Source organism: Hermetia illucens, chromosome 7 (assembly GCF_905115235.1).
Source record: "Hermetia illucens chromosome 7, iHerIll2.2.curated.20191125, whole genome shotgun sequence".
Lineage (NCBI taxonomy): Eukaryota > Metazoa > Arthropoda > Insecta > Diptera > Stratiomyidae > Hermetia > Hermetia illucens.
This window is the reverse complement of record NC_051855.1, coordinates 13,994,928-14,013,842: the sequence shown is the minus strand read 5'-3', so window position 1 is coordinate 14,013,842 and position 18,915 is coordinate 13,994,928. Positions and strand designations below refer to the sequence as shown.

The 18,915-nt window shown below is 38.4% G+C and overlaps 3 protein-coding genes and 1 long non-coding RNA gene across 5 annotated transcripts; 2 read left to right on the top strand and 2 right to left on the bottom strand.

The window, feature by feature from the left end:
• Window positions 1-1,000: 1,000 nt before the first annotated feature.
• On the top strand, window positions 1,001-6,743 carry LOC119660788 (UNC93-like protein MFSD11). The gene is made up of 5 exons (XM_038069591.1): window positions 1,001-1,788; window positions 5,152-5,321; window positions 5,385-5,845; window positions 5,899-6,332; window positions 6,423-6,743. The coding sequence occupies exons 1-5, from the start codon at window positions 1,627-1,629 to the stop codon at window positions 6,603-6,605; spliced, it is 1,410 nt and encodes a 469-aa protein (XP_037925519.1). The 5' UTR covers window positions 1,001-1,626; the 3' UTR covers window positions 6,606-6,743.
• A 65-nt stretch (window positions 6,744-6,808) lies between these two features.
• Window positions 6,809-9,233, bottom strand: LOC119660787 (nitrilase and fragile histidine triad fusion protein NitFhit). 2 transcript variants are annotated; one of them, XM_038069590.1, is made up of 8 exons: window positions 9,067-9,233; window positions 8,657-8,904; window positions 8,430-8,597; window positions 8,007-8,207; window positions 7,714-7,926; window positions 7,373-7,655; window positions 7,137-7,312; window positions 6,809-7,076 (listed from the first exon to the last, which is right to left on the bottom strand). In XM_038069590.1, the coding sequence occupies exons 2-8, from the start codon at window positions 8,765-8,767 to the stop codon at window positions 6,897-6,899; spliced, it is 1,332 nt and encodes a 443-aa protein (XP_037925518.1). In that variant the 5' UTR covers window positions 8,768-8,904; window positions 9,067-9,233; the 3' UTR covers window positions 6,809-6,896. The 2 variants fall into 2 exon arrangements, with proteins under 2 accessions (XP_037925518.1, XP_037925517.1); XM_038069589.1 differs by having other exon boundaries at window positions 8,657-9,233.
• A 1,195-nt stretch (window positions 9,234-10,428) lies between these two features.
• Window positions 10,429-16,511, bottom strand: LOC119660902 (protein lap1). Its single transcript, XM_038069842.1, has 7 exons — window positions 16,106-16,511; window positions 15,250-15,914; window positions 15,050-15,185; window positions 13,979-14,268; window positions 11,520-13,676; window positions 11,262-11,324; window positions 10,429-11,142 (listed from the first exon to the last, which is right to left on the bottom strand). Exons 2-7 carry the CDS (start codon window positions 15,400-15,402, stop codon window positions 10,969-10,971), a joined length of 2,973 nt encoding a protein of 990 aa, XP_037925770.1. The 5' UTR covers window positions 15,403-15,914; window positions 16,106-16,511; the 3' UTR covers window positions 10,429-10,968.
• Window positions 16,512-16,627: 116 nt separating this feature from the next.
• On the top strand, window positions 16,628-17,270 carry LOC119661021. Its single transcript, XR_005250506.1, has 3 exons — window positions 16,628-16,811; window positions 16,866-16,976; window positions 17,039-17,270. It is a non-coding gene; the product is annotated as an uncharacterized LOC119661021 (long non-coding RNA).
• The last annotated feature ends 1,645 nt before the right edge of the window (window positions 17,271-18,915 follow it).

Sequence of the window (18,915 nt, the reverse complement as noted above, 5' to 3'; positions counted from 1 at the left end):
GCTACGAATATCGCAAGTTAATCTTGTAAATATATAATAATGTTTCCCTTTGTGTTCGTCCTCCCTTACCAATTCTTCTCGGTCAGGGGGAGTAAGCCTCCTTAACAAATCCGTAATCCGGGGTGAAGGGATCGACGCGCCTATCGGATGAATTGCAGTGACGTTACACTGTATTTCAGCGGCTCCCCTCCAAATACCTTCCCTACCTTTGGAGATAACCATGGGACATTGCAACATTGGGGCTCTGTTGCAGGGTTGACTGCCTCCCCAATACTCGTGGGAACAGAATTGGGGAAAATATTTCAAATTCTTTTAATGGGACCCCAGGGACACGAAGACAGTACCCAACATGGTTAAGGGTCGTTCAACAATACCAGAGCGGCTCTTCGCCCTTGGATGTTTTGGCGGTTATGCCGTCAACCACCAAGGACAGGAGACCTAGGCGTCGTATGGTTTGGACAAACCAACTTAACGAGTTTATCGTCCACATCTATTACCGTGTCACGGATTTGGAACGGAATCCATCAGGGTACAGACATCGACTCCAATTTTAGTTTTTCCTTTTTACTGTAATTTGTGTTAAAACTTTACTCGGATTTGTCTTTTACTGGATGCACCCTGATAAGGACTTCTTTTTGCAATTTCAATATTTTTTTACAATATGTACATTTTTGACTTGCAGCTGAAATTGGAGATTATGATCAAGAGAACTTATCTAAATATTTAAATTATTTTCGCACTTTCATTTTCACTACAAAAAAATTTGTAGGTCTGTTGCACTAAACCCAACATTTCCAATTTTCTCTTTCAAAAAGCGCTTGGAATTTTAAAGATAAATAATGCCTGAATATTCTTGAAAATGACAAAAGTATGTAAGTGCTTAGTAGATTGCCCGTCTGTGTAGTCATTGGAATTCCTCTGTAGCTCTGCTGCCATGGGGCAGCAGAGCTACCAACTCCCATGTTCCCTTGGACAAGAGATACAACTATCTGACGTTTAGATATTGTTGAATATTTTCTCAGCTGATTTTAATATAATTTTTGCTCCATTGTCCCTAACATGGGTGGTGGTTGCCTTGATTGGTTGAGACGAACTGTGCATGAGAAATGATAGATAAATCCATCTCCATATATTGAATTCCCTTGTCGCTTGCCGCTAACGATCGAATGGGAGCTTGTTTACGTTCAAACCTCGATAGTGTTTAGCGCCAGCTTCTTACAATCACAGCCGCCCCAATAGCCCTCAATATCTCTGGCTATTCAGGTGGATCTCAGGTGTTCCACCAGTATGTATAGTACGTTGTCTCTCGTAAACTTATTAGATACATGCCGTGGTTCAGTGCAAGTGGTGCGGTTTGCTTTCGAGTTTGATGTGAAAACAAGAGTTTTGTGACGGCTTGCGTTGTAGTGCTTTACTCGACCTAGAGGAACTAGACTCACATCAACCGCTTTCTGCTTATCAATACGCGGAAGTAGATACATCAGAACGGAGAGACTAAATGATTTTATTTGTTGTAATTTGTTTTGTGTGTTCTTTGTACTAACGAGCATAATGCACTAACTTGGAGCGCAGTTTAATAGATACATTCCGAAAGATAATAGGTTTAGAGTGTTGTAAAATTGTTTCATGACGAACTTTCACTTCATACGAAAAATCTTACGACATATCATTCCGGGAGCAAGCCGTCTACGACGTGTAGAAATGGATAAAAAATTTGTTAATGTTTTAATATTGGGCTTCGGCTTCATGTTTTTGTTTACATCCTTTCAGACAATGGGGAATATAGAGGTAAGTCCCATTGGTTAGTGGGAGAAGAATCATCTCTTCACTTTCTATAGATTGCTTTCCCTACTTATCCAATAGTTTGACTATGTGTAATGTAAGATGCTATGTTGCGGCATTCCTTCGTGTGTATTTATTTGTTAGTGCGTCTACAGATTGATATCAGTAACATTCTTTAGGGCAACTATATGGATTGAATATTTCCGGGAACATGAGAATTGAAATGGTAACAAATCTAAGCGGGGTACTATACGCAGATATGCGTTCTGTAACAGATGACGCGTGATTTAAGCCCACCATCCACATGCAGTTCGGTCTGTCGGTAACGCCGGAGGAACCCGTAGCTGACCCTTCAACCGTAGCTAACAGTAAATGACGGGCTTTAGGAATTTATGAATGATTGTAAGAATGAATTTCTAAAATGCAAATTTTCATGGAAGAAATTGATAGCACCAGACTCTTGGCACTGACATTACTTTTTTCGATATCTTTAATAGCTTTTCACATTCAAGATAGATAGATTCCTACAATCAATTAGAGCTTGATTTGCTTGGTCTTTACTACTTATAATTTGTGGGCAGTACAGCCGACTAGTTTTCGAGGGGATAACATTGTCATCTATCATATTTTGAATATCTATCTTTCTTGGATTAATCCAAACCGTCTAATTACCATTGTCATTGCAGACAATGTAAAGAGTTTTTATAGAATTACAATAGCAACCATGGAAGGTGTGTTGCAAGCAATGATGGCTATTGCAAAACAAAGATTGTTGAAGTGGTCCGAAGCCTCGGAATCAAACAATTTAATGATATTTTGCTACTCAACAAAAATATCGGCTATCAGGACAGTTCAATGATAACGCATTGAAGATTATCTTTGAGGGTTCTTATTGTTTCTGGGTGTATCTAGGACAAATATCACAAAGAGATAAACGACCTGGTAAGAAGTCACCTATTGGATGGTGTAATCCTAATATTGAATTCTATTTACAAATCATCTCAACTGGTATCTATTCTCCCCAACCATTCAATACAGATTTGGAAATCTGGTGTTATCAAAAAATCCATACATATTGAGGTTGTTTAAATCAATCCACAATCACATTGTGACCATTTTCGGTTGATAATTTTAATTGACTGGGTGCAAGTACTTTAATTCTGGACCCAAGTGTATTTATTATTATTTTCAATATGATACGCATATTGACCTCGTAACAGATTTTCTAAAAATTTTAAGGCTAACTCCAATGCTTGGATTAATTGTTTTCATCTACTTAGAGTCTTATCGACAAAACTAACTATAATTTGTATTGTGTAACAAAAAACGGATTCAAAAATTTTATCAATCGGAATAGAATGTTAGCAATCAATATAGCTTAGTGGAAGTATATTGTGACAATATAATTAGCTCACTATCAAACGTGATCATCACTATCTTGTAGATGTTATAAATCTATAAAACTTTCAGAATATTATTGTTTTGTTGGCTTTTTCCACATAGTATATCCTCCTATCCTCCGGGATCGTAATACTTTTTCTGATAACCAGTAATATTGATGGGAATCGATATGTTAAATATCTATTAATCGGTTGTTTAACAGTACAAATTACTCGCAACGCAACCTATTATTAATGCCCATATGTCCAGAATTCAAAGGAAAACATCGCTAGGATTAACAGCATTCATACGGATCGGATTAGCAATTTTGATTAATTTAGTTATTATGAATCCCATATTTTATGATAATGATTTTCAACAAAATCCCGCTGAAATGATAGATAACAGTCAAATGGATTCATTGAGAAGTTTAAGGTCCCCAATCGATCAAAGTGAACTAAAAGATATGCCATATTTATGATGAATATCTTACATCTTTGCATTTATCAGCCCAACCATACAAAACAACCCCTTTTAATTTAATCCTTTCTCTAATAGTTAATCTATCTCCAATAACCATAAAACAGACAATGAAAGTTTCGTTCAACTCTGCAGAAATGATAAATCTTTTTTTTTTTTTCATCTACAGGCAAAGAAGGTGATATTACTATTTACATAATACGATAATCCAAAAGATATCTTCCATCTATTGAAAGTGGAGACATCAATTTCCTTTGAAATGACTTCGAATTTCAGTGGGTGAACAAAATATTCATTCCATTCTCAAATGAAAGTTCATATTTAGTTTGAAAGTGGGCTTTTAATAGGATGAGATAGTCACTCAAAAGATGTTACGGTTTTATAACACTTTTATATGAAATTTATCAGAATATGGTAATAGGTAGAAGTGAAAGTTATCCATTTACACTTGATACTTATTTGTCACAATGTTCAAATTAAGAATATTTTTTTGAGGATAGTAGATTTTGGAATCAAAGATCGTTGGGCTGAAAAGTTCATAGGTTGACATTGAAAAACATTTTTTTTTTTATAAAGTTTGATTTTATTATTCAATATACAAGGGTAGCACGCGAATTAGCACTCCCTGGTACCCCTGAAGATATACAATATATAATAAATACCTACCACTATCATCAACCGCGCAACAACCAGTATTCGGTTTAGGCCTGCCTTAGTAAGGAACTTCAGACACCCCGGTTTTGAGTCGAGGTCCGCCAATTTGATATCCCTAAAAGCCGTCTGGTATCCTGACCTACGCCCTCGCTTCATCTCAGGCAGGGCCTCGTCTTCCTTTTCTGCCATAGATATTGCCCTTATAGGCTTTCCGGGCTGGATCATCCTCATGTGGATTACGGATTAAGTGACCTGCCCGCCGCAACCTGTTGAGACGGATTTTATCCATAACCAGTAGTATCGCGCATAGATTTCATCGTTTTAGAGGCTGCGGAATCGTCCATCCTCACGTAGGGAGGATTCTACTGTCGAACCCAGGTCTTCGAGAAATACATAAGGGCTAGCAACAGCATTGTCTTGTACAGTAGGCAGCCAACAACCGTGCGCGGATTTCATCGTCATAGCTTTCAACGGTCCCAAAGTTGTATTCTCTCTATATTTATCGTTCTCGTTTGACCGGTGCAATTCGATATTGTTGATTCTTTGGTTTTTGCCGCTGACATTGCAGCCATTTTTTCTTTTGCTTTGGGGTAGGGAGGTGTACGACTGGTAATATGCGTTAAGAAGGAATTTTTCGACAGTGTTGTTGCAGAATTGAATGTTAGATGATAGTCATCCCAGTAGATAACTCGCATTTTGGATACGAAAGTAATGCTCGCAACATTAGAAGTTTAAAATTTAGAATGAATAATATGATAATGAATAGCTGGTATTGACCCTATCCCCATTCCGCTTTTCTTCCATTCCATTAATTTTTTTTACATATATACATTCATATCTGCATTTTACTTTTAGAAAACTGTACTGGACAGTATTCACTATGACGATCCTAGCTTCACCGGCGATGGATACACCAGCCTTGCAATCATTTATGCCGTGTTTGCATTAATTGGGTGGCTTGCGCCGTCTGTTCTCGCCTACACCGGGCCCCGAGGTGCCATGTTAATTGGTGGTTCCACTTATTGGTATGATTAAAACGAAAATTGAAGTTGATTAACTTTTCCACGTTAATTATTTATTTACTACAGTTTGTTCATGGTATCATTCTTATGGCCGCGCAATTGGCTTTTATACCTGGCAAGTGCAATTCTAGGTTTAGGTGCGTCAATTACATGGACTGGACAAGGGACATTTTTATCACGCTGCAGTGATACATCGACAATATCCAGAAATTCTGGAGTATTTTGGGCCATGCTCCAAGCGAGTATGTTCTTCGGAAATTTATTTGTCTATTACCAGTTTCAAGATAAAGATCATATTGATCAATCTACCAGAACGTTGGTTTTTGCTGTCTTAATAGCTGTTGCCTGTTTGGGTCTTATATTCCTTGCCAGTTTACGATCTATACAGGATATTCGTCCCGTTACTGATTCAGAAATTGAGGAAGCCAAAAGTGGCATTGAAAATGCTTTAATCGCGTTTAAGCAGGCAATTAGGTTATTTATAACCCGTGATATGCTTATATTGAGTGTGGCGTTTTTCTATACAGGTCATTAATAAATGGAAGAAAAAAAAAGGTTAAACTAAAGACTATTTTTACAGGTCTGGAGCTCTCCTTTTACAGTGGTGTTTATGGTCCATCTATTGGCTTTACGTTAGCTATTAGCGAGACTCCAAAACAAATTGTTGGATTAGCCGGAATATGCATAGGGGCTGGTGAAGTTATTGGAGGAGTAGGATTCGGTCTCCTTGGCTCTAAGACGAACCGTTTTGGTCGCGACCCAATAGTCATTACAGGGTTTATTATTCATGTTATAGCATTTTTCCTGATATTCATCAACTTGCCAAATTCAGCACCATTCGGGGATACACACGATATTGCCTACTTGAATCCTCCAAAACCTTGGATTGCATTATTGTGCGCATTTATGCTTGGTTTTGGAGATGCGTGTTATAATACACAAATATATTCAATGCTAGGCGGTGTCTATGCAAAACATTCCATCCCAGCTTTCGCTCTCTTCAAATTTGTACAGGTAAATAGGTTTTAGAATAGATAATCAAGGTTCATTTAGATGCTGTGTAGTTTAGGATGTATAACAAATAGATTTGTTTTCTTGTTTTAGTCCTTAGCTGCCGCAGCCGGATTTTTCTATTCATCACATTTAGGACTACGTGCACAGATGGGAATATTGATTGCGTTTGGAACAATCGGGACTGCATGCTTTTGTATTGTAGAATGGAAGGCAAAGAGGAGAGAAAAATTGGGAAAATCCACCGATTCAAAACTCTCTTGTGATAATTCGTAGGATGGATCGATGAACTGCGATAACTAGAATAAAAATTTTTTCCACTTGTTGCCTAATAACTACTTTAGTGTAGAGTATTTTATATGTATATAATCGAATTGTATAAAATTAAAAAGAAAAAGGATATATGAAGTAAAATGCTGTGTATTTTATATTCCCTTTGTAACGAAGGCTAGAGAAGAAAAAGACTAAGACGACAATTATATGGTTCAATCACAATTTTAATATCAGAACATAAAACAGTACAAACGCTGAAACTCGATGAAAATATAGCCTTTCTTGAAGTGAGCCTTAATTCACTTGACCCGCTTTTGTAAAGTAGTCGCGATATCGTTGTGCTTCAGCTACCATTTCTTCTAAAGGACGACGCTTCATAGTCTTATCGTGATCATGTCGATTTAACTCAATATAAATTTGGTCGTTGTGCTCAAAATCTCCACTTTTTCGAGGCATTATATGACAATGGACGTGCTGTAAAAAAAAAACCATAAGATATACTACTCTCCCATATGCAATGCTATATATTGTCACCTTAACAGTTTGTCCAGCATCAGCTCCATCTTGTACGGTAACTGTAGAGGATGTTGTCCCATATATCGACTCAAGACATCTTTGGATTTTTGAAACTGTATGAAAAAAGTCCGTGATTTCATCGGCAGTCATGTCTTTCAAACGAGGTATATTTCGCTTGGTTGCTACTAATACGTCTAGAGAGATACGATTGTTAGGATTAGTACAATTTAATAAATAGTTTCCTGCCAACTTACGTCCTGGAACAACGCACCGAATGTTTGTAAACGCAAAACTAAATTCAGATCGATAAAAAATTGTATCAATAGGAATGGTAAAATCTGCAAATTTCTCCGGAACTGGTGATGGAACGTGGTATGTGCTAATAGCGGCAAGAGTATAGACATCATTACGACGATGTTCAAAACAAGGCATGTTTTGGCGAACCTTCTCTAAATTATTGAGATCTATATCTGCAATGGCGACATCTAGATCGGTTGGCTTGCATTGAGCCAAAATCTCTCCCCAAGGGCCTACAATCTATAGAAAGGCCGAAGATGAAGGCATGGCTGAAAACTGTGTTCAATAGAGTGCTTACCATTCCATGGCCATAACTTTCCCGCTTGGCATTATGTCGACCAATTTGTGCTGGTGCTATGACAAAGCATTGATTTTCAATGGCACGGGCTCTCAATAAAATTTCCCAATGCGCTTTTCCTGTTGAAACAGCAAATGCCGAGGGGTAGGTTAATATTTGGGCGCCACGTTTTCGTAGTATAAGACTAGCCTCTGGAAATCGCAGATCATAGCACTGTCCAAATGTAAGACAATATTTCAAGAAATTTATGCAGATAACGTAGGTATGATTGATTGGATTAGATTAAGGCTTACAATTTGCATTCCAATAGACCCAACTGGGGTTTGAACTGGTGTGAGCAATACATCTCCTGCAGACACCACTTTGGATTCGCGAAAGGATTTTTCGGGTGTATCCACGTCGAATAAATGTAATTTACGATATTCTGCAACTATCTTACCTTCATCATTTATGAGAATATGAGTGTTGTAAATTTTATTTGTTTTTGAGCCATCCTAAGGAATAAATAATGAACATTGTCAGTAAATAATAATCGTTGGTGCAACAAGCCATATTGGATCAGGGCCTTGGAGTGTGTTAGAGCACTTCATTCCAGTGTGATTTGAATCGCAGCCTTCTGCTAGGATAGCCTAGCGCTCTAACCACTTGAACCATACAGACAATGTTGAAAATGAAGGGTTTATTTTATAAATTTCAACCATTTGTTGTGACAATACCTTACTCAAAACAGATTCATGAATTCCACCGCATGATATCCAGATACGATTGGAAAGAGCAAGTTTACAATATGCAGACACAGTACTTCCCGTCAAAGGTTCGGCCAATTCGATAGTTTCACGACTATTCTCTCCAACAAAATCACAGCATTCCGGCAAGAAGACAATCTAACAGGTAAACCAGAAGGGATGATACAACAACATATTAACCAGAAGGGGAGCTTTACCTTAACTTGTTGCGATTTCGCAGTCTCGACAATCTGTTCCACCTGCTTCAGGTTATCTTCTTTTTTGTTAGTCGCTCGCATATGACAAATTGCAATACGAGATGGATCCATGGCTTGGTGATGAACTCTGTTGGGGTGCTTAGTTGAAGTTCTCAGGGTGAATTTGTTTGTATGTAAATATCGGTGGACTACCCAGTCTACTAGCTGCTCTCGGTGACGTACCAGCAGCTTCTCCCTACATCGAGTAACTGATGGGACCAAGAAGTTGACAAGGCGCAAAGCCATATAGTTTGTTAATAAGGGGTTGACTAGTTTTATGATGAAGTCGATAGGAAAGTCATTTAGTCCTAGTATTGCGCAGGTACAAATATGTATCTCGCCGGGTCTACTTATTTGTACCGATAGATTACTTTCTTGTCATGCAGAATTTCTATTCTCATCGAAGCCCGTCTACACACAATCACTCAACCCTCGATGCTTAAATTCATATAATTTACTACCCCTCCTCTTGCTACCAAATAGATATGTACTTGTCACCGCGTATCAGCTGTTCTACTGCACTTAAATAACCAAACCATTAGTAAAAATTGACATAAACGTTCGTTCAATGACTAGCATTATGATGTAAGTTCTGTATCCCGCATTATAGTCAATGCTTAATAAATGCGGGCAGACGAACGGCTAGTCTGAACCACATCTAATTAGATGTACTGGGGTCCGAACAGTCAATTGAAATTCATTACACGGAATTGTATAGCATAATGTGCAATGACTCTCGCTCGACGAGGTGAATGATAGTTTGGCAGTTCAAGGCCTTCCTAATTTGAGCGCGCTATTCGTTTTCGGCAACTAGCGGAAAACAAAACCTTATTAAAATTGGTTTACTGTCTGTTTGTCTGCCACATCTATCACCTCAGAAAAGGCTATTCCTATTGATACGAAATTTGGCCTAACATATTTCTACATGATGATACGTTGAGCCAGTAGCCAAGTCGCAACAGAAACATGCTTGAAGATGACGTATTTACCGGGAGGACTTTATGTTGCAGTAGAGAGTAACAGCTGCTGAGATCCTGGGGATATTTCTTCACGAGATCTAACTAAGCATAAATAGTCATAGGATGATATTCGCAGGTTAAGCCAACTTGCAAGGCAGAAGGGCCAGTTGTCGCTCCGAATAAAAAAAATTTCCCACAAGATTCCTTCAAATTTTACCAATTTTTCTGGCACCCAGGCCCCCCCCCCCCCCCCCCCCCCAACCTATATATCATTTCGCAGCTCAGACCCTCCTCTATCACCAGTGGTCACGCCTGGCAGCCAGACCCCTCAACCTATGTACCATTTTGCAGCTCAAACCCTCAAACCCGTCCCTGTCACCAGTCAATACGAATTTCGTTCCTCTTCTCAATATTAACGAAGATGCGAGCGTTTTAAGTTCTTCCCAAGACTCCTCCAAATTTCAGCAATTTTCCTGACCCCAGGTCCCCCAACATATATACCTTTTCGCAGCTCAGACCCTCCCCACTATTGATCACGAATTCCGCTCCATTCCCGAAATTCTCAATATTAACGGAGACGCAAGCGGTCAAAGTTTTCCCCAAGATTGCTCCAAATTTCAGCAATTTTCCTGACACCCGGGCCACCCCAACTAATATACGCTTTTGCAGCTCAGACTTTCCCCTGACACCAGTGACCTCGAATTAAATTCAACAATAAATCAAACAAGAATTGTCCCAAAATATCACCCCAACCAATACGACTACATTTCATGCTTTTTTTTTCTTTTATATTTATTAACATATAAACAGAAGAATATTAATTTTCCATTTCAATACATTTTTCTGTGAATTTGGTATGTGACAAGAAAACTAATAATAAAGTGTTTGAATTTCTTTTTTGTTTTCGTGGCACTTCCGTTCAATAATTTTGGACGTTCAGAATGGAGAAAATGTCGATTTCGTATCCTTAATGTTAAAAATGAAATTCATGCTGAAGCCTCATAAAGAGTTTTCGCATTCTGAAGACATCCGACCGTAGAATCCTTGTAAAGTAGCAGCAATTCAACATTTTTTCATTTTCTCATGTAAGAAGCACTATTAAATATGCTTTTTGTGGAATGTAATCAGCCCAATCATCCGCCATTACTTCGGGATTTGTTATTAGTTTACAACCTACTACGAAGTAGCCCTGAAAATTATGTCAATGGCGTTTTATCATTTGCGAGTTATCTCCTTGGGGAATGTTGATGAGAAAATTGCGATCCGTCTGTGCCTGCCATGCTTATTGCTCAGGGTTTACTACGAAAAACTGTGTTATGTCCTCGATATCATGATATTGAGAATTGGTCCTGAATCAATCAGGACTTTTTGTGCGTCACAATGATTAATTTTTGAAAAGTCGATTCCATCCACATCCAGAATTTTGTCATTGATCCTTAATAATTCATTTGCTGGTGTATTAGGTGTGGTGACACTGACGAATATACCCTTGGAATGAAAGTGAATATACTTAGGATTGATTAGAAAAAAAAAGAGAGCTTAGAGGAGCCCCAGGATTACAAAAGGAAACTTACGAAATTATAGATTTGTTCATATAATTTTCTTACCCGATTAGCCACCTCCTTAATTTCAAATCCTAGTGTTGGGTCCTTTTTAAGTGTAACTTGTTTCTGAATTGAAAAAATAGATATGCAATAGCACTTTTTCTTATCTATCGATTTAATTATTTTAAGTAATTCAGACTTGGTTTCTCTTTTCGCTAGTGCAAGCTTAATAAATATCACTAGCGAATAGAAAAAACCAAGTCTTAAGTACTTAAAATAACTCTGTCTTATCTCTTCAAAGCAGTTGAAATATTCTCTTACCACAGTTGGATTACGATGTAGCCCAAATAGCCAAGGTGACGATTTTTGCTTCAGAAGATAAGCCTGCTCATGCTTCCCCGGACTAGTTGATGAATCGTAGCCCACCTCCAGCTGATCTTCATTGTTTTGTTCGTTTTTAAAGTCCCTTTGACGGTTCTGGATAAGGGCCAGCTCTTGAGATTGATGGTGGTATGGATGATCGACCTCATCTTCCCCTCGTCCACTTATCCCATTGCCATTTTCATTGATTAATGAATGATTACTATTATTGTTATCAATACTGAATGTCCCATTAACGTGATTGTTATTGTTTGGAATAGATAAATCCGTTTCTTCACCGTTGTTGCATTCTTGGAGGTTTGTTGGTGATGCTGGTTGCGCGAGATGTAGATCATACTCTGAATTATCATCGTGACTATTTATATGATTAAGGAACTCAATTGAGTTGTTTCTGTTGCGAACTGAATCATATGTAAGTAGGTCCTGACGTGACTTCTTCGTATAAGCTTTGGCAATATGATAAGGTGGTGGCTCCTGGCGTCGCTGTTGATATTGTGAGTAGGAATTATAGTTGCTATGTTGTTCTTGCGGTGCAGGTTGTCTGTAATTCTGATGGTGATAGTATGGCTGGGATACTGATTCTTGATGTAAAGATGGCGGAGGGGTTTGACTCCATACTGATGGCGGATTACTAGTGTTCATGTTGGTCTCTTTGTTCACAATACTGTACAATTTAGCGTCGGTATAATCATTACGGGCTGAAGCCGGAATATTTAAAGGTTCGTAGTAGTTACTATAATGCGTATATGGCTGGGACTGATGTGGATCAATACTAGTGGAGTCAACGACCGACACTGAATGATTGGCATAATATTGTTCAACTTCGCTACTATTTAAGGGAGTACTTGCACTGATTGGATAGCATTGTACATTTGCTAGATTATCACAACTTGCTCCACCAGGTGAACGAGATTGCATTGGTAGTGGAGGGTTGGCGTTACTATGCTGCAGTTGATGGTGTGACCGTTGAGGATGATATCGATTTAGTGTTTGTTCCTGATCCGAGATTAATTTGGAATTATGCAGAACCTTTGCTTCCTTTATATGATGATTATTTACGCAAGATGGTGATGGTGGTTTAGAAGATAACTGCTGTTGCTCATGTTTGCTCCGCGCTTCAGCAGTAATATATTGGTTTTCCTCTAATAAAGTTGGCTGGAAGCTGACATTTTGGGTGAAGTTCCTAGTTGCGAACTTTGCCATTTGCCGCAACTCTTTTGGATATGGCGTTGGCGACCTAAGCAAACGCGTTGTCATGGTATCACCTGGTTTTTCATTGGTTTCGTCCGCAAAGCATATTCTTTTAGATGGACTTGTACTATTCATTTCATTCTCTTGATACCATTCAATATTGCTGGGCATAATTACGTTTTGATCAGAGTTTTCATTGCCCACAACAGGATGTTCCCGGAATTGTGGCAGCATAAAACATGTTAGTTCAGACTTTGTCGCGTTATCGGCATATTGCAAGGGAACTAATGGCTGAGACTGATTATCGCTAATCCAAAGTGCTGACAAGTTCGTTAAATTCAGTACAGAAACCGGCAAGTTTGTTATTAAATTATCAACAGCATTGATAACTTTCAGATTTTTCAAATGACCAATATCGTGAGGTAATTCTGTTAGTTTATTACCACGCAAGCTCAGAACAGTGAGATTCGTACAGCTTGAAATTTCGTTAGGCAATCGACGGAGAAGGTTTTCATCTGCTATGAGAAATCTCATTTTCCGTAAAAGACCAATGGTACTTGGCAATCGCACAATGAAATTATGATCAATGAAAAGTTCTTCTAGTTGCTCTAAGTGACATATCGAATCTGGTAGCTCCTTCAGCTGATTTGAATCACATTTAATAGTAACTAATCGCTTTAGCATTCCTATACTAAAAGGCAAAGTTTCAAGATCATTTGTAGAGAGCGATAGAACTTCTAAATTTCGCCAGTTGCTTATCTCATTTGGAAAATTTGTCAGTTGATTACTATTAGCTTCGAAATGTACGAGTTCACGTAGATTAGATATATTCGGAGGAACGCGACGGATACGATTGTAGTCAATCCATAATTCTTGCAATTTAGTCAATTGGCCTATCACCTCAGGCTGTCGGTTAAGATTTTAGTGAGAGATTAGATTTTTGTCTGCTATTTGTAGTCTAGCCTAAAATTAATAGACATGGGGTAGCTTCCTTCAAACAACAGTTTTTAATTTTCAATGTAAATATATATTTCGAGAGCAGCTTACCCCCTTCATCAGTACAAAGCTACCCAGAGTAGTTGGGGTAAGTTGCTCCCGAAATTTATATTTACATTGAACACTAAAAATTGTAGTTTGGAGGAAACTACCCCGTGTCTATCAATTTCAAGATTTGTGGTTTTTGATAGTAAGATACAAGATACACTTACCAGTTCTGTGAATTCATTAGCACCAATATCTATCCTTGTCAATTCTGTTAGTCGTGACATCGACTTTGGCAACGTTATTAAGTTATTTGATCGTAATTCTAAGATTTTTAAGTTAACTAAACGACCGAAATTCGCCGGTAGAAATTCCAGATATGTTTCATTCAGAAAAAGTTCTTGTAATGTTATCAGATTGGTAATAGCATCAGGCAGACGTTGGAGATTATTTAAACTTAAATCCAAATGTGTTATGTATTTACATGATTTTATGTTATCCGGAACATTTGTTAGTGCTGAAAGTATAAAGTGGATAAGAAGATACTGTCATGACAAAGTAGAAGATCACACTGAGTATCCGGGACGACCTAGAAGGGAAAACTATCTCAGAAAACTAACAAAATTGCGAAATTGACCGCACGTGGGGCCATAAAACTCCGGACCCATCCTCAATCATTATTCCTCCTGCCTTGGGTGTTCTGTGAGGCGCGGCCTCTTAGTCTAGTCATTAAATTTTCGACCTTCGAATTCTTTCAGTCAAAACCGATTGACATAAAATTTAGGATGGGGGTGGAAAGTGGTGTAAGAACAAAAAGTTATGTAGCCCCGATGTGCGCCTTCCCTTGCTTGCAAAAAATTCAGAAAATTTGGTGGATATAGAGTGCGTAGTCTCAGAGCTTTGGCAGCATCATAGAAATAACTCGAAAACAACTACTTGTACGGAAATTTTTCACTAAACAGTTTTTCCTTAAAATCGACCATTTAATCGATTTCTGGGGTTATTTAAAAAAAAATTTCATCCCAGGGGGGGTGCCAGAAGAATTTTGCGGAGCTATACGCGCGATCGAGCCATCTTTTTTTATTTTTATTTACAGGTTTAGCTCGCGTGTGTTTATTTCGTCAGATGCACCCGAATCCTCGCGTTTATTTTTTGCCCTCTTTGGATAGCTCCTACCTCTAAGTCGTCTCCGACTCATGATGGTCTTCATTAAACTTAATTTTTTTATTTACATTGAAGGAAACTGCAAAGATTTTTCCATAATGGAAACTCATTGAACATTGTAATGAATATCTTACCATTTCGACTCAAATCGAGTATTTGTAATTGTCGTAGTGATCCTATTGCATTCGGTATTGTTTCAAGTTCATTGTCGTTTATTTTTAGAACACGCAATCCTTGACAATAAAACAATTCGGGTGGTAAATCTGCAATCTTTAATAAGAAAACAATATTCAAAATTATATTTGAAATTATTGAAAAGAAATCAAAACCTTACCCGATTCGATGATAAGTACAATTTTTCAAGTGTCCGTTCAAATTGCGATACATCTGGTGGTACATTCGTTAATGTACCGTTAGAATAATCTAATTCTGTAATATTCTCATCAGTCGGATAATGTAAACATGGGAAACACTTCCAAAATGGCATTGCTTGTATTTGCGCGCTTGTTACTTCTCTTTGTTTCCTAAATCTCAAAAATTGAGAATTCAGATAGGTTTACCTTGATTTAGGTATATCCTGTCCGGTCAAATTAATTGAATCTCACAATGCAGCTCTGCAACTTCTCTGAACATCACTATCACTGTTTACGATAGCGAGGGAACGATTTGTTTCTAAGTAATTGGAAATAAGGTTGACTATTCACAAATTTGATTTATGGGAATAGTAATCATCGTTTGATTTTATATTTTCTGCGATTTTCGGGATATTTTATATTGTATATTTTCTTCATCTAATTTAGTTCCAAATAGAATACGGTGAAAGGCACTGGGGGGAATGGAATTCAATAGCTGTCGGGGCACCCTTAGATTAGTTCTTTTATCTTTTTTTTTGTATATACTTTATTGTTGTAGTTTATATGATTTGTGCTCGTCCTTAAGGTTAATTAAATAATACTTTCAGTCTTATGAAGTAGAATGCCGAGTGTGTGTACTTCCCATCTGAAATGAAACAGAAGCATTGGACCCAATTCCGGAAAGCAACTCTAACGATTATTTCATATTTTATTGGATTTTCTATCTTTTTATTTCACATATACGAAAAAAATCGTTTAATTTGGAACATTTTTCCTGAAATTCCTAAGCAGAGTACTTCGGAAAATAGTAAACAAATCAGCCTGAGAGTGTGTTACCTTGATGCGCATCTCTGGTTGCTGACTCTTCACTTTGGAATTTCAGATGGACTATCATATGCCATCTCTTTTATTAAATTTAATCAAACTAAATAGCTTTTCACTTAGGATTCCAAAAGAATTCTTCACATAAAGCATCTACACCCACAACACTCAACTCCAGATAACATGATGCCTCACTGCATAACCATTTGCTGGGACAATAATAAAAACTTTGTGCGTTCAGTTCTGACATTTGGATTATATGAATTCAAGGAAAAGGGCAATACCATGACCATCACCTTAGCACACTCATTGCTTGGGAAGCGCCGTACAAGAGCCAGAGTAGGTAGCATATACACACAAACACTACTACATCCCGCCCACGGAATCTACAAAACATGCCAGATATTCTCACCTGGGCGCATACTTCATGGCTTGCCTGAAGATTTCCCCTCGAAATAACAGTTGTGAAGTTGCCGATATTTAATATTTTAACAGCTTGCAGCTTGTCAAAATAAACATGTTTTCCTCGAATAGATAGTCTTCTGAATAATGTCATTTTTCGCAAGAATTTGAAATCAGATCACCTTCTTCATATGGTGCTTTGAATCTATCTTTTTCATAATGTTTCGGCCCAAACTAGGACCTTCTCTAAACCAATTCAGATAGATTGTTTGTGAATTGCAATATGTTCTGGGAAAATATCAAAATTCACTTCTAACAGGTGAAACGAAAAGATTGTTTTTTGATTAGGGACAACCCAACTGTTTTTTTGCAGATATCGATATTTCGGGAGCCAATTGATCACTTCCTCAGTGCTTACAATCTCCTATGTCCGGTGCTTTCCGTTTCAATCGAAAAATTAGAATGAAACGATGTCCAATTAACGGTATCTATTATTCGAAACTTCATTTTGAATTGCTCTTGCAAATTGTACCTTGCCCATTTCAGGACGAGAACACTTTTATTCCTAGCGAAACCTTTTACCCTGGGGGCTGTACAGGCTAACCGTTGCCTCCTTGAACATCGATCACTGAATCAATTCAATGTTCATTTGACTAAAAATAAATTCTATCTAAACACTTCCATTAGATAAAGATGTCTCTCTGTCTTATCTTCATATGTACTGTAAGCGCAGTAAGCGTTGCGAAAACTAGTGCAATAGAAGGGATGAAAATACACATGTAAGCGATTATGGAAATACTTTCTGTCTTTAACGTCCAAATAAAACTAACTTTTCTTCTTCAAAATCCTTCAATCCTCATTGCTAGCTACAATTCGGCCTGCCGGTTACGCCTGAAGGGTCCATATTTTAAGGGCAATCGCAACGGGAATGGGAAGTCAGTTTTGACTGTTCAGGCGGTCGGTGATGTGAGCAAGGATCTCATGCTTGCTTAGAATGTGAGCAAGAATTTCATGTTTGCACCTTCATCGCTAATGAATATTTTTAATAAAAATTTCTCAAATTCTCATCTCAAGGACTTCTTACGTTTCCTTATAATCAAGGGGTATCAAGTATTCTAACGTAACTAGATCCTTTCTGGAGCCATGATGACGCTGGATAAACCTCGAACAATCTGTCATCTAACTCCGGCAGTACTATTCCGGGGACCTAGTTATTGACATTTTCTACGTATCCCGCCAGCTCCTTTATATACCGAATACTACGTAGCTGATCATGCTTTGTTAGGGGTAGGGTAGGTCTCCCACAACCGTACATCATTGGACTACCAACTAAACACATCCCCATCGTCAGAGCACTAGTCTGGAACCGTTTGTCAAATTGTTTCGGACTAGCTCCTGAGCTCTCCCACCTTGCGGAGCCTCGAAATCAGGGAATTTCTTTCGCAAAACGGAAAGGGAGAGAAGGAAGGCAACTGTTAGTTCAAGGGATCCCCTGCCACCCGAGCCCTCCACCGGTCGAGCTCTATCTCCTTTGTAGCGAGAAGAACCATTATTGACTCTATTTGAACAGATAACAGTATGGAGAGTATTTCAGAGCCTAGACACCATATAGTGGCAGCCTCTTGATTTTTCGGTTGGGTAGTTTCTGAGAGTTGGTCCGTGAAAGAAATGATCACTTTCAACACCCCGCACTGCCCACCTTCCCAACAAATGTCAAAACTAAGACCGGCTTCGGAAAGCACTAATCGATACCTTCATTTTATACCCCACATGACTATATTTGGTAAAAAAATACACCCTCATTCTGCATGTATGGGGAACTCGCCTTAAATTCGGGGTAGAATGATGTAACTCACTGTATACCGTGAGCGTTCACAGTTCCCAATTGTCCACCAAATTTGGTGTCAATGGCTATAACGATTTCCGCGAAAAATGGGTGTGACAAACAGACAGACAAACCCTGTGAGTTGGGGCTTAAGAATACACTCAAAGCCTTCCCTGCTTGTCGTAAGAGGCGACTAAAAGGGATAGAAATTTGTGGGCTAGTAATCTGCAAATTTTGAAACTTTATTGCTACCGCAACATGAACAGCGTCTCAGATAGGAACCGACATTTGGCTATCAGAAACGGACTATTGGTTTCTGGAATGTGCGCACGCTCCTCGCCAACGGTAGCGAGAGTCCTCAGAATGCTCGCTTCCTCCAACTTGAGTGGGAATTCCAGCAATATAAACTGGACATTCTGCGCCTAAGCGAAGTAAGATGGTGTGACTCTGGAGAGTACTCCGTTTTCACTGTTGGCAAGGTGTTTTGGTACTCTAGAACTCTGAACGGAAGTACCGAGCGAAATCCCGAGAAATTCAGCATAGTATATTCCAGGATAAGAGAGAAATTGTTATTGCACTGGTCAGGGAAGCGGAAGAT

What these genes read in the sequence shown, in the direction of transcription:
- LOC119660788 (XM_038069591.1), top strand. Translation starts at nt 1,627, where the DNA reads ATGACGAACTTTCACTTCATACGAAAAATCTTACGACATATCATTCCG. An exon ending in ATTGGTGGTTCCACTTATTG is followed by an intron (nt 5,322 to 5,384) that starts GTATGATTAAAA and finishes TATTTACTACAG; the next exon opens with TTTGTTCATGGTATCATTCT. An exon ending in CTCTCTTCAAATTTGTACAG is followed by an intron (nt 6,333 to 6,422) that starts GTAAATAGGTTT and finishes TTCTTGTTTTAG; the next exon opens with TCCTTAGCTGCCGCAGCCGG.
- LOC119660787 (XM_038069589.1), bottom strand. Translation starts at nt 8,941, where the DNA reads ATGGCTTTGCGCCTTGTCAACTTCTTGGTCCCATCAGTTACTCGATGT. An exon ending in CGAAATCGCAACAAGTTAAG is followed by an intron (nt 8,598 to 8,656) that starts GTAAAGCTCCCC and finishes TTTACCTGTTAG; the next exon opens with ATTGTCTTCTTGCCGGAATG. An exon ending in TCGGTGCGTTGTTCCAGGAC is followed by an intron (nt 7,313 to 7,372) that starts GTAAGTTGGCAG and finishes GTATCTCTCTAG; the next exon opens with ACGTATTAGTAGCAACCAAG.
- LOC119660902 (XM_038069842.1), bottom strand. Translation starts at nt 15,402, where the DNA reads ATGCCATTTTGGAAGTGTTTCCCATGTTTACATTATCCGACTGATGAG. An exon ending in TGTACTTATCATCGAATCGG is followed by an intron (nt 15,186 to 15,249) that starts GTAAGGTTTTGA and finishes TTCTTATTAAAG; the next exon opens with ATTGCAGATTTACCACCCGA. An exon ending in CTAATGAATTCACAGAACTG is followed by an intron (nt 13,677 to 13,978) that starts GTAAGTGTATCT and finishes CTTAACCGACAG; the next exon opens with CCTGAGGTGATAGGCCAATT.